At 39.0% G+C, this 12,720-nt stretch overlaps 1 protein-coding gene across 2 annotated transcripts in view; it reads left to right on the forward strand.

Annotated features, from left to right (window-relative positions):
- Positions 1 to 12,720, forward strand: part of LOC126291425 (hypoxia up-regulated protein 1) — an 83,901-nt gene that overhangs the window by 50,562 nt on the left and 20,619 nt on the right. For both annotated transcript variants that reach the window (XM_049984941.1, XM_049984940.1), the window contains exons 11-15: positions 772 to 1,120; positions 4,131 to 4,296; positions 6,108 to 6,362; positions 11,828 to 11,935; positions 12,047 to 12,113. In XM_049984941.1, coding sequence (XP_049840898.1) covers positions 772 to 1,120; positions 4,131 to 4,296; positions 6,108 to 6,362; positions 11,828 to 11,935; positions 12,047 to 12,113 — 945 coding nt within the window. The remainder of the gene's footprint in view (positions 1 to 771; positions 1,121 to 4,130; positions 4,297 to 6,107; positions 6,363 to 11,827; positions 11,936 to 12,046; positions 12,114 to 12,720) is intronic.

A 12,720-nucleotide genomic window follows, 5' to 3' on the forward strand; every position in this document is an offset into this window, starting at 1 on the left:
GTGAAAGTATACATATTACCACACAGACACCCAAACACACATTCCTACAACTGCAGCTGTTTTAATTATAACAAATAATCAGTCTTGCTATAGCTGTGGGAGTATATGTTTTGGTGTTTGTGTAGTTGTGCGTGTTAATGCGTTTTCTTTTACTAGAAGAAGAGGAGCTCAAAAGCCTGTAGGAATACTGTTTTCTTTTACATGTTTCTGTGCTTCATGCATCATTAGATGAGGGGTGGGCTCTCCTTTATTTTACATACAGAACTGTATACATTTACACATTCATTGCTTGCAGAGTCATATTTACCTAAATTGAAGTCATCATTTTGTCATATGTCCTTCCCTTATTGGACATGAAATGCAAATTTGGAGTTTTGGTGTAGTGATTAAAACACAGAAGAATGGAAGGGGCAACATGTAGACTGCTACATTGCTTTCAGTGTATCCGCACCTCAGTACCCACAGCAATCGCATTATGTGATCCTTAGGCACAAGTTGTTCCATTCCAGTACTGCATAAAGCTATTGCACTTCATTCATTCTTTTGTGTAGAATTTTACCAGTAAACACAGAAAATCCAAGTAGTTATGTAAGTGGAAAATAAAAAGTTTAACTGCTTTGACTGCCTTATGTTTCTCTAATTATTTATTGTAAAGATAAGAAATGCAAAGCAGCAAAGGGTAATATTTTTAAAAAATAGTGTTACGTAAAATTATGCAGTTGTGGTATCTAAATTGTAACATAATTTGGAAAACTTCTTTCCTTTGAATAGCTTCTGACGAGAAGAAAGATGAGCAAAAGCAAGAAAAGGATGAGAAAGCAGAAGAGAAGCAAAGTGAAGACAGTTCGGGGAAGGAAGGTCAAGAGGGAGGAGACGCTGCCAGACAAGAAGGTGAAGGGAAAGAGCAAAAGTCTGATGATGAGAAATCGGCTGGAGAGAAATCCGAAACGGAGGAGAAAAGTGCTAAAGAGGGTGCTGAAAAGGCAGATGCAAAAAATGTAACGAAGCCAACGGAAAAGAAGCCTAAAATAATTTTGCTGAAAGAGCCGATCAATGCAGCAGAAGAAAAGAGCGGTGTGCCAGCTCTTAATAGCGAGCAGTTCCAGTCATCAATCAAGAAGTAAGTAATGCTGGTGCTATGTGTAACGAGATGGAATAGGAGAATGCTCTGTTACTCACCTATCTCACCTTAGTATTGTTACTCCTCTAAATATTCTTGGCTGTATGTCTCGTCCAATGCTGGGTTTCTTGGGTGGTGTAAAAATGTGGCTGTGGATTTTCTGGAAGATATAGGTTAGTATGAGTCATAACACAATTCACATTTGTAACTGGATATCTTATGTGGTCATTGGAATCGTCTTGTAAATTTCTACCCCTGCAGGCAAAGTCACATGACTGAAAATAAGCATAAGTAAAGAAAGTTCGATTGTGGGTGCTTCTTTTAACTTAAATTTTTGAAGTTATTTTTTTTGTATTACTAGCTCAGTGCCCGCTGCTTGCTCGCGTAGACTGTATAGCCTGCAGATATTTTTTACTTTTATTTAATTGAGTTTTAATGTTAACAAATTGCAATACCTTCTAAGCTTTTCATGCCAATGAAGGCCTTACAAGCTTGGTCTTTCTCAAATGTACTTCTGACTGAAAAGCAATTCTGGTAGCCGGAGTCAAAAGTTTTTGATAATCATGCCTTTAGCATTCTTGAGGAGATACTTCCATAACAACTTTCACCCCCTAACAAACACTTCTTTATATCTAACCTTGAAGTGAAACCAATTTTCATAAATTTAGCTTTAAATTCCCCCCCCCCCCCCCTCCTCCTCCTCAATGTAACAAAATATTTTCATAAAAATTTTCTTCGTCTATTGCTCTTCTCTCCAGAGACATTGAAACACGGATATTTTATTATTATTATTATTTGTAACCGAGAAGTCAAGTACCAATTGTCATAGACGTAGCCTTAAAAATCTTTTAGTAGTTGTTTAGTAATTATTTTAAGAAACTTTCACCCACTATTTTATACACCTTTAGTGGTTGAATTTCTAAAAATGCTGAATTTTTTTTTTTTTTTGCTTTTTTTTCGTACTGAGAAACCAAATACCAGTTTTCATAGTTCTAGCTTCAAAATTCCTTTAATAGTGACATACTTTCAAAAAGACTATCACTCTCTTGGGAGTGGAATTTTGGACAGTGTCTTCCTAAACCATGCGTGTAGTATAGGACCCACACCCTCTCCAAATTTCAGTCCGCAGTGGCTTGGTGGTGATGAGTCAGTGAATCAGTGTGACCCGATTTCACCCCCTTGGGGGTTTAATTTCCAAAAACAGTGAAACAGATATTTTTTTTTAATTTCTGATTTAAATTTTCATAGGTTTAGCTTTAAAAATGCTTTCATAATAAAAAAAAAATTCATAAAAAGTCTCCTCCTCTAACCCCCATAGGCATTCAATATCCAGAAACACTGAAACACTTTATTTTTACTAAGAAGTCGGATACCAGAGTCCACAGATGCAGCTTTAAAAATACTTCAGAATTTCTTTAATAATGATATGTTTTCAAAAAAAAAAAAAAAACTTTCCCCCCACTTTTTGATCCCCAGAGGGATAAAATTTCCAAAACTGATGGAACATGTAATTTTTTTTTTTGTGATCAAGAAAACAAATACCAGCTTTTATAAGTCCAGCTTCCAAACTGCCTTAATTGTAACATCCTTAAAAAAAATCTTAATCGCCAATTTTACCCCCTTAGGACTAAAATTTCATAAAATTCCCTTCTGAATGAGGCCTACAGTAAAAGATCCACTCAGTCTCCAAATTTCATGTTTCTATCTGTAGCAGTTTGACTGGATGATTATGCACCGATTATCGTGTACAGAAATGAGTAAAATACTGGGAAACTAAATTACAAAATTAAATTATCCCTTTCTTGAAACCCAAACTGATTATGATATCACAGGCTGGAGCACAATAATAGTTTACAAAATAAGTCTCTATTCCTCTAAGGCAACAAACCTAGTCTGTTTAAATACTAATTTATTAACAATACAAGGAAGGGGATGGAATGCTGCACACACTAAAGATTACACATTGAGTTACAGACAGGCACAATGAAAATGCTGTTTGCATTCTGATCTGAGCTGCCAGAGATGACTGTCATGTGTGTGTGAGGTGTCAATGAATGTATGTGCATTTCAGTTTCTGAAGACAGCTTAATATGCAACAATCTTTTCACTGTGCCTGTCTGCAACTCAACACAGTGAGTAGTGATCTATACTTTCATTTATATTGTTGATTTTCCAACCTGGAGTCCTAATTTATGTATGTACATTTTAGTGGAAGTTGTGTGATGTGTAGAGTAGCCAGAGGTGTAGAAAGGTGTCGTGACACTGCTGCGTCCCACTCCCCAGTTCTAAATTATGTAATCTGTAATTATATTTACATCCCAAATGAAAACCCCTATTTTTCACTGTAGTGTGATATTTTCACCCACCAAAAATAGTCCTGAAATTTAATGGTTGAAACAGATGTGACTGTATGACATGAGTCGCTGTAGTAGTTGATAGCTTCACTGGTGAAAGCTTTTCAGTATGTCTACACATTACAAAGAATATGAGCTAAAAATACACCATAGTGTTAATGTTTTGAAGCTGACTGTTTCTATTTTATAATGTCAAATTGGCGGATGCTGTCTTCAGTTGTTTTTTTCCTCTGTCAAATTGGTGGGTGCTGTCGTCAGCTTTTTGCTCTCTATCCCCCCCCCCTTCCCCCATAACGTGACATGTTTCAGTGTTCAGTGGTATTGCAACTTGTATTTCTTCCTTAGCTCTGTTTCCTGGATTTCAGTTAGCAGCTAAAAAGGTGTAGTTCTCAAAAATTATTATCTGGACTAAAAGAAGGAATCGCTGCATAAGACACATTCTGATGCACGAGGAAATAATAAATTTAATGGAGAGAAGTGACAACAAAAACATGATTGTTAAAGCTTTGTCATGTTTTGTAATAACAAATTTACACTGATTTAATGCATCACCATTTTAGTGAATAATTGCAAACATTTTGTGTGGGGGAAATAGTTGAATTGCGCCAGTGGCATTCATCTGAACAGTCAAATTTATTGCTGCCTTTCATACACAGATTGGAGTCCCTGAACGAATTTGACGAACAGAGGAAGCGCCGTGAGAGTGCTCTCAATGCCCTGGAGAGTTTTGTTTTTGATGCACAAAATAAGTTGTATGCAGATGAGTACAGAGCAGCTGCAACGGAGGAGGAGCTGGAGAAAATCAAGCAAACCTGTTCAGAGGTACGTACCACAGGTTTTAAACAATTTAAAAAAATTATTTGAATGTGGTATTTTGTCTCTGGTCATATAAATTTTTTATTTAACATTTTTTATTCAGTTTCTTAACACATTAACATTGTCTCCGAACAAAGAGAGATGATCACCAGGCTTTGCATAGTGTAACTGAGTCGTGACATATTGTTATATTACTCTGAAGGAACTCTTATTTTAGCTTAGTGATTAATTCTGAGGTGGGGGGGGGGGGGGGGGGGGAAAGAAATAAGTTTACTAACTAAAATTAATAAAGCTGTCGTCTTATATTCATGCTGTAACTTTAAGCGACAACAAAAACCAGGATCAGGAAAGTTGAATAAATATTCCCTGGCATCAAATAAAATTGTCCCAAGTGTTCCAAGTGTAAAGCACCAGTTTTGTTGCACAATAAGAATGCACACACCCAGAGGGAGGCTCAGGATGTTATAACCAGTCCCCATAAACAAAAGGTTTGAGGTGTTGTCTTTCACTGAAACTGAACTGAGCCAGTGGGACTCACTTTGCCTGTTTTTGAAAAACCTGCTTTGTCCTGTGTCAGGAGGAGGAAAACGCAAAAGTTTAGGAAGTCTATTAATCATTGGCATGGTAAATAATGATACTGTTCAGGGAAGTGGCAGCAAGGGACAGGAAGGAACATCAGTCACACTCAGTGTGTATGTCTGGGGACCTCATTGAACATGTAGAAGAGGCTGTTCTGGCAGCTGTTGAGGGAACAGGGTGCAACCAACTGCAGATTGTGCCACACATGGGAACTAATGATACCTGTCGTCTGGGCTCCGGGGTCATACCAGCATCATTCCACTGACAGGTTGAGAAGACTAGCCTTGCACATGGAGGTTCGATGAAGCTCACAGTTTGCAGCATTGTCCCTAGGAATGATACCTCCCGCTGTTTGAGTCAAGTAGGACTAACCTGGAGACTTCCGGGTTCTGTGATAAGCTAGGCTGCAACATCTTGGACTTACGCTGTAGGGCTGACAACTGTAGGGCCCCCTGCACTACACATCGGTGGCAACCATCCAGGTAACTGACTGTGTGAGGAGTGTATACAAGCGTTTTTTAGATTAGGTGACTCTCCATCCAGTTCAGATAATGACAGCTATAGTAGACCTGGAAATATGTGTGTGAGGTCCAAAAGAATGCCTCCTCCCTCCCAAAGCGAGAGTTTAAAATTCTAGTAGTTAACTGGCAAAGCATTTACGATAAAGTGCCAGAGTTTGAAGCATTCCTAAAAAGCAGTGAGCCTAACATAATACAAGGTGCCCCACAAACCAAATCAAACGTAATTGATTAGTGTATAATTAATATCTGCAGCTACTGTTGCTTTATGGAATAATGAGATGATGATGTAGACATACTGCTTCAGATTGTATAACTGTTGTTTCTGCATCTGTTCAGTAACTTAAGACCACTGTGTTCTTACTCACTTGGAATAGGCAGCCTTTCAGCAGCTAATTTAGAATGATGCATTTCATACTTCATGAAATTTTTCCATGTTCTCTTTTGTGTTTCTTTCCTATTATTATTATTATTATTATTATTATTAGCAGCAGCAGCAGCAGCAGCAGTAGTAGTAGTAGTAGTAGTAGTAGTAGTAGTAGCAGCAAGTGTGAATGTATAGGTTTGGAACATTATTATAGTTGCAGTATTACCACAGCCAAAACAATAAATATAAAAACAGAAGCACTTTCTTAAGTACTTATTGTGGCAGTGGCAACTTCATACATCCGTAGGTGGTGAATTTTGAACTCAATATTTTTTTTCCCCCCCCCCACTCAGGTGTCGGACTGGCTGTACGAAGATGGCTCGGATGCAGATGCTCAGGCTTACGAGGACAAATTGTTGGAGCTAAAGCAGCTGACACGGCCCTTGTTCCGCCGTGTCTGGGAACATCAAGAGCGACCGACTGCACTCAGTTCTCTTGGTGAAATAATAGAAATGAGCTCAAAGTTTCTAGATGGCGCAAAGAACGGTTCAGAAATATTTACATCTGTGGAACTCGAAACACTGGAGAAGGTCATCAAGGAAACAAAGGTAAGCCATGTGGTGCATCTATGTACCAGAAGGCTTGAGTGATATGTTTTTTCTTTTTTTTCTTTTTTTCTTCCTGTGTAATGTTCCTTCGAAGTTGAATTTTACATGGTAAATTATTACTTGCTACTTCTATTAACTTATTGTTGCAACATTACTATGGAACTCCAGCATTTGTGCTATTGAAGAAAATAAATTTTGTGTGCTCTTTTGTTTGGGAAGACTGCCAATAAACTAATCACACAACATAAAATGAGCTGCGGGTGCAAAATCTTACACATTGCAGAAAGAATGGAATGGTATTAAAGATGATATTCAAAATGAGTTATTTTTTAATTTATTTTTGAAATCTCTGTAAAATGGAAAGCAAAACAGTAAAAACTGCATGGCACACACATTTAAGGGAGAAATGAAGGCAGTTTTTGTGAAGGTTATGAATAAACAGTGAGAAGTAAATTGTTGCCAAAAGTGTGTGTGTGTGTGTGTGTGTGTGTGTGTGTGTGTGTGTGTGTGTGTGTGTGTGTGTGTGTGTGTTTTTGACTAAATATTAGGACAAGTTGGGGAAAATGGAGCTACAGGATTAAAAGTATGTTAAATAGAATATGTACTATTTATTGCAGCTGCTTACGTGACCTTAGTTTTTACATAATGGAGCATTCAGACTCCCTACACTGTGTTACAAAAGGGCGCTACAAATGAAAAACATGGCCAATATTAAATCAGTTCTGTAATACATTTTCAGTAGCAAAAAATTGCAGCTCTGTTGACATTAATCACAAAATTTATGCTGTAGATGAACTGATTGTGACTAGCGAAAGTGTCTCGTCATGGTGTTAATTAAGAATATAATGTGAATGGTAGACATAGCCATCTCTGTAGACAGCTAACTGGTACAGAAAAATGTTAAATTTGTGAGAGTACTTCACAATATTTCGGCTGTCTGAAGACTTTCTCGGGGTAGCTTTGTAAGATTGTTATTAAACAAGTAAGTTGCAAAAACTTCTATGTTCATTGTATTCAAAAAATCTGAGTACTATGAAACTTGATTAGTTGCTACTTACCTTTCATTGTAATGCCAACATGAAAAAATCCACAGAATATAATTGAGACTAGTGATGGAGCCCCGGTATTCTTGCACCGACATCAGTCAGTGAGCCGTACCGTGTCATCCAAAAACACAAAGTCAGCTACTAAACTGGTCTGCATAACTTAGACAAAAGTAACTTTCTTATGTTTGTCTGGGCAAGTAACATTGCCACCCATTGAAAGATCTGCTACCTTATAGTACAGGAGGTAACTGAAAGAAACGTGCGACAAGACGAACAGGAATGATACTTTTGAATGAAGACAATTACACTGAAATCGCCACAGTTGGTGATGGTTCCCTGGACATTACAAAAGGCAAAAAGTGGGACGTGGTTCTTCATGGGGTGTGTGATCCCCCTCTGTTGACAAAGTATGCTGTGCAACCTGCTTCCATGTTGACCTCCACCAGCACCATTGACGACTGCTTGACTGCTGTTGCGGCATGTGGACATTCTACAGTACGTTTCCCAACATGCCCCATATGCATTCTGTGGGATTTTAGTTGGGGGGGAGGGGGAGGCAGGCCAGTCTATTCAGAGACGATTGGCGAGTGTACCATGTTCAAATATTTGCAGGTCAGTTTGCGCACGTAACATTGTCTCCCCTCACCATAACACATGGACCAGCAAAACCATCATGTTCAACAATGTTCCTGGGTGCATTACATGGTCCCAACTCGAGCCAGATGAGGGGTACATCCGCAATCAGTATTCAGACTGAATCTGCTTTGAGCCAGGTAGAGCACACGACCCCACTCTTCATTTATCCGGTCTCTATATCCTTTGCACTCTCACAAATCTATGATCTTGGTACACTACCCGTCAGTGATATTGGGACACTATATTCAGTCATGTGCATCTTTTCAAGGGTGTGTTTGGCTGCGACTTCATTTTTATGGGTGATAATGCACAACCACATAAAATAGTGCCGGTAGGGCAGTTCTCGGAATAAGAGGATATTAGGCAAATGGACTGGTTTGCCTGTTTCCCCGACAACTTGTAATGCCATCAAGACTGTGTGGGAGGCATTGGGGATAAGTATTTCAGCACATCTACATTCACCAAAACCACCCAGCAGTTGTCAACTGCATTGGTGGTAACACCCTATCACAAGAATGATCAGCAACCTTCTGCCAATGTGTGGGCATTCTGCACTGTGTGTATTGCCATCTGCGATGACAAGTCATCCTATTAAGAACCATTTTCTACCTTTTGTAATCTCCTAAGAGATCATCATAAATTGCAGTACCTTCAGTGTAACTATTTTTCACAAATAAGTGTCATTCTTGTTCATCTTAATGCGTATTTCTGTCAGTTAACATCTGTACTACTTTAGCAGCTATCTGTGTACGGTCGAAGTTTCATTGAGCTGTGTTACTTCGCAGTGACACATAATGTGAATATTACTTTAGTCTCCATGTTGTATACACCTTTGTAATAAATAAATTGTGTTTGTGGATTTTATCAAATTTGCAGTCACAGTAAACACGAGCCTACTGTGAGACACTAAGAAAACTGAGAAAATGTGATCAAAGAGAATTCTCTCAAGTACTGGTGTAGTGGTTTTGCATGAGTGCTCACCCACAGAGAAACGTGACTGTGTATGCAGTTTACTTACTTGTTTATGCTTTGTGTTACATTTTGTGAATACCTTTGGTGTTAGCTCTAGGTACATAGCGAGTGAGGTGGCACAGTGGACTCGCTGTGTTCAAATTCGTGTCCATCCATCCTGATTTAGATATTCTGTCATTTCCCTAAATTGCTGGACCCTGTCCACGTTGCGATCCTGGTGAATGAAATCGCTGATAGTATAGGCAAACTGGCTACCAGTAAGATTGCTTTTGAGATCTTTAGAAACAGATGTCCACTCGGTGTTACGCTCTCAAGTTTTATAGATCTGGAATACAGAATGGCTCACTTTGACTTCATCAAACTAACTACAGGTTAAGAACCCTAAGAGTATGTGGAGATCCTCCGTGCAGGCCTTTCGCAAGGACTCTGTCCATTGCCAGCTCTGCATTGGCCATACTTGGCTGACTCCAAGTCATCTCCTCCTTCGCAAGGACCCACTCCTGTGACAGTGGTCCACAGATTGCTGAACTGTCCCAACCTACCCACCCTGGTGGACTCTCTTACTCTCGCTGACTCACTACCCCTGGTGCTCGGGAGACAATACTTCAGGGTCTCTCTTTGTTTTACATTTTATTAGTGAAGAGGGCTTTTATCACTCTCTTTAAGGTAGGGACACTTAATCTTATTAGCCCATTGAGAGGTTGGCAGAACACTTGCCTCCTCTGCCCAGATTGGGCTTAGTGGTCCACCTCGGACTTCACGCTACCTACTCTTTTACTCTTCCTCCCCTGTCTCATATAGTCTGTTAGAATTGTTCATGTCTTGTCTCTCTGTGCTCATCTTGCCCTGTCCATGCTGCTAGCCTTTCCTAGCCAGTTTCTGTATGCGGCACCCCTAGTAAGTGGTGGGGGGGGGGGGGGGGCGGCGGGGAGGAGGGTGATGCTTTCGGCTGCTGCCTAGATAGGACACCTCACCTTCCTTTTTTCCTATGTCTTCCCCCCTTCGCCCCTGCTACTTTATCCCTTATCTAGTCTTTGGTGACCTTTATATTAAAAACAGATTCCAAGACTTACCAAGCAGGAAAGTGCCGGTAGATAGGCACAATGAATAAAACACACAAACAGAATTTCGAGCTTTCGCAACCGGCGGCTGCTTCGTCAGGAAAGAGGGAAAGAAAAGGAAAGATGAAAGGATGTGGGTTTTAAGGGAGAGGGTAAGGAGTCATTCCAATCCCGGGAGCAGAAAGACTTACCTTAGGGGGGAAAAAAGGATAGGTATATACTCTCGCGCGCACACACACGCACACACATGCACGCACGCACGCACGCACACTGTAACATTACAGGGCATATTGGAACATATTAAAGTATTTGATACTGTAGACTTTTAGGGGATGTCGAAGCAGATATGCAAAATGTAAAGGGAAACTTTGGTGATGTTTAAATATTGTACTGTGTCAATATTAGAACATTTTGCACAGAAAGAACAAAAATAGAATAAATGTAAATATATATTAGTGTTAGTAACCTATTTTCATTCAATTTTGTAATTATATTTCATTTTGTAAAAGAAAGACTCACTGTTTGCTGTAGCTCTGATTAATTGTATAAATTATCAGTTTTGAGCTAAATTATTTCGTATAATATGGACAAGATACTTTTAAAAACTCACCAGCTAAAGAGAAAGTCTGTAAATGAACGTTTAATGCACACTTCTGGAACTTTCTATGGAGAAATTCTATCTTATGATCGCAAACATACGAAAACTTGTGAAAACTGTTTCATAACCTAATTTCGAAAGACGATTTGTATCAAGAAATATTGCTAAAAAGATTTATTTACATTTTGAAACACGATTTACATCATTTTACATATAAATATTTGTTCTAAATCACTCAAGAAATATCCAGAATCGTATGTCAAGATATTTCTGGAAACATCGGTACAAATCTGGTGAAGGTTATCCAGAAGCTGGTAGAAAAATGTTATAAAATCTATTTGGAAATTATGCTTGTAAGAATTTATATGTACTGATCCTTTTACTTACTTTAATCTGTTACTAAAATTCTGTAATGTCTAATTTAGTTTTAAGTTGTGAATTGCTATCGTATTGTAAACAAAACATTGTCAAAGACTCTCATTGTTTGGAAAGATATTAATACACCTAGGAGTTGTGAGTTGCCAGTTCGGATATGCAGTGCGGTTAGCTCTGAGAGTCAGTCGTTGAGTCTGTGAAGTCTGTCAGTTCTGTTTGTAAATAAACGTCTGTAATGGAGAATTACTTGTTGTCGTCAATATGAACTCAAGACCTTTTGCACGAAGCAGACACCTCCTAATGCAACGTTTTAATTTGGTGTTGAGGAGCTGAAATGTTATAATTTGGTTGAGGAAGCTGGGATGTTTTAACACACACACACCCATCCATCCATACACCTTTGGTAGACTTTCAGATTTTCTTCCCCTGGGTTTGGTGTGGTAGACCATCTCTGATTTCCTCATGTAGACCTGTCTGAGGAAAGAGGGCTGATGACCTAGTAGTTTGGCCCTTTCAGTCATCCATGCCTCGGTTCAACCAACCAACCAAGCAGTTTGCTCAAAGCAAGTGTCTGGATGGTACCATTGAAAGGGCAAGGCCAATTTCCTTCCTCATCCTCGAAGCTATCAGAGCTTGTGCTTGCTGTCTGATCACCTCGATGTCAATGTGGTGTTAAACCCTAATTTTCCTTCTTTCTAGGTACATCTCATGCAGTGTCAGTATTGCAGGTCTTGTTTACCATTTGAAATATAATGTGCTCTTGGTATGTGATTTCAGGAGTGGAAGCAAAAGATGGAGGAGGACCAAGCTCAGCTGAAGTTGTCTGATACGCCTAAGCTTACAGTCAAATCCATAACAGACAAAATCTCTCTCCTGGACCGGGAGGTTGGTACAGATAATTTTGTGCATTGAAAATCCGGATGCTAGCTAGTATAATGAAACACTGAATGGTCTTTTGTCTTTTTGCGATTCAGTTATATTCCATTTTATTTTCAGGTCAAATACTTGATCAATAAAGCAAAGATATGGAAGCCTAAGAAGAAAGATGACACAAAAGAGAAAGGTGAATAGAACTGTGTGTTAACTGTTGCTAAGCTAGTGTGCTTTGTTTCTATGTGGAGGATGCAGAAAAATGTAATTGTAAGCCATGTGTAACTAGTTTAAAAGGTATCTGGACATTCCATTGTTTCAGCTCCCTTTATGCTGTGTAATATTAATTTGTCATTCTAACTAATGTCTTCAATTGTGCCTTTTGACTATATCTCTCAGAAGATAATTTAGAACACACAGTATGAATTTGTAAGTATTTCTAATGATCTTCATTGAAAAGTGGCCAGGATTCATAATTCTTGCACACTTACATATACATAACAATCACTTGGGGTAACATCAGGTTGGTGTATCAACAATATGAGGAAAAGGGTAGATTGCTATTACCCGTAAAGATGACACATTGAGTTATAAACAGGTACAGCGAAAAGACCGTTACATATAAGTGTAAACAGTGAATGTGACAGTTGCATTCCACTCCGAGCTGCTGGAGATAGGTCGTGTGTGCGTGCATTTCCAGATTATGTGGCCTTCTGAACTTCAAGGGGATCCGCTGAGGCCTTTTGCCAGTAAAATTGCTTGGAGCTATTGTGTACAAAACACTCACATCTCCATTTAGC

This window comes from Schistocerca gregaria, chromosome 9 (assembly GCF_023897955.1).
Source record: "Schistocerca gregaria isolate iqSchGreg1 chromosome 9, iqSchGreg1.2, whole genome shotgun sequence".
Lineage (NCBI taxonomy): Eukaryota > Metazoa > Arthropoda > Insecta > Orthoptera > Acrididae > Schistocerca > Schistocerca gregaria.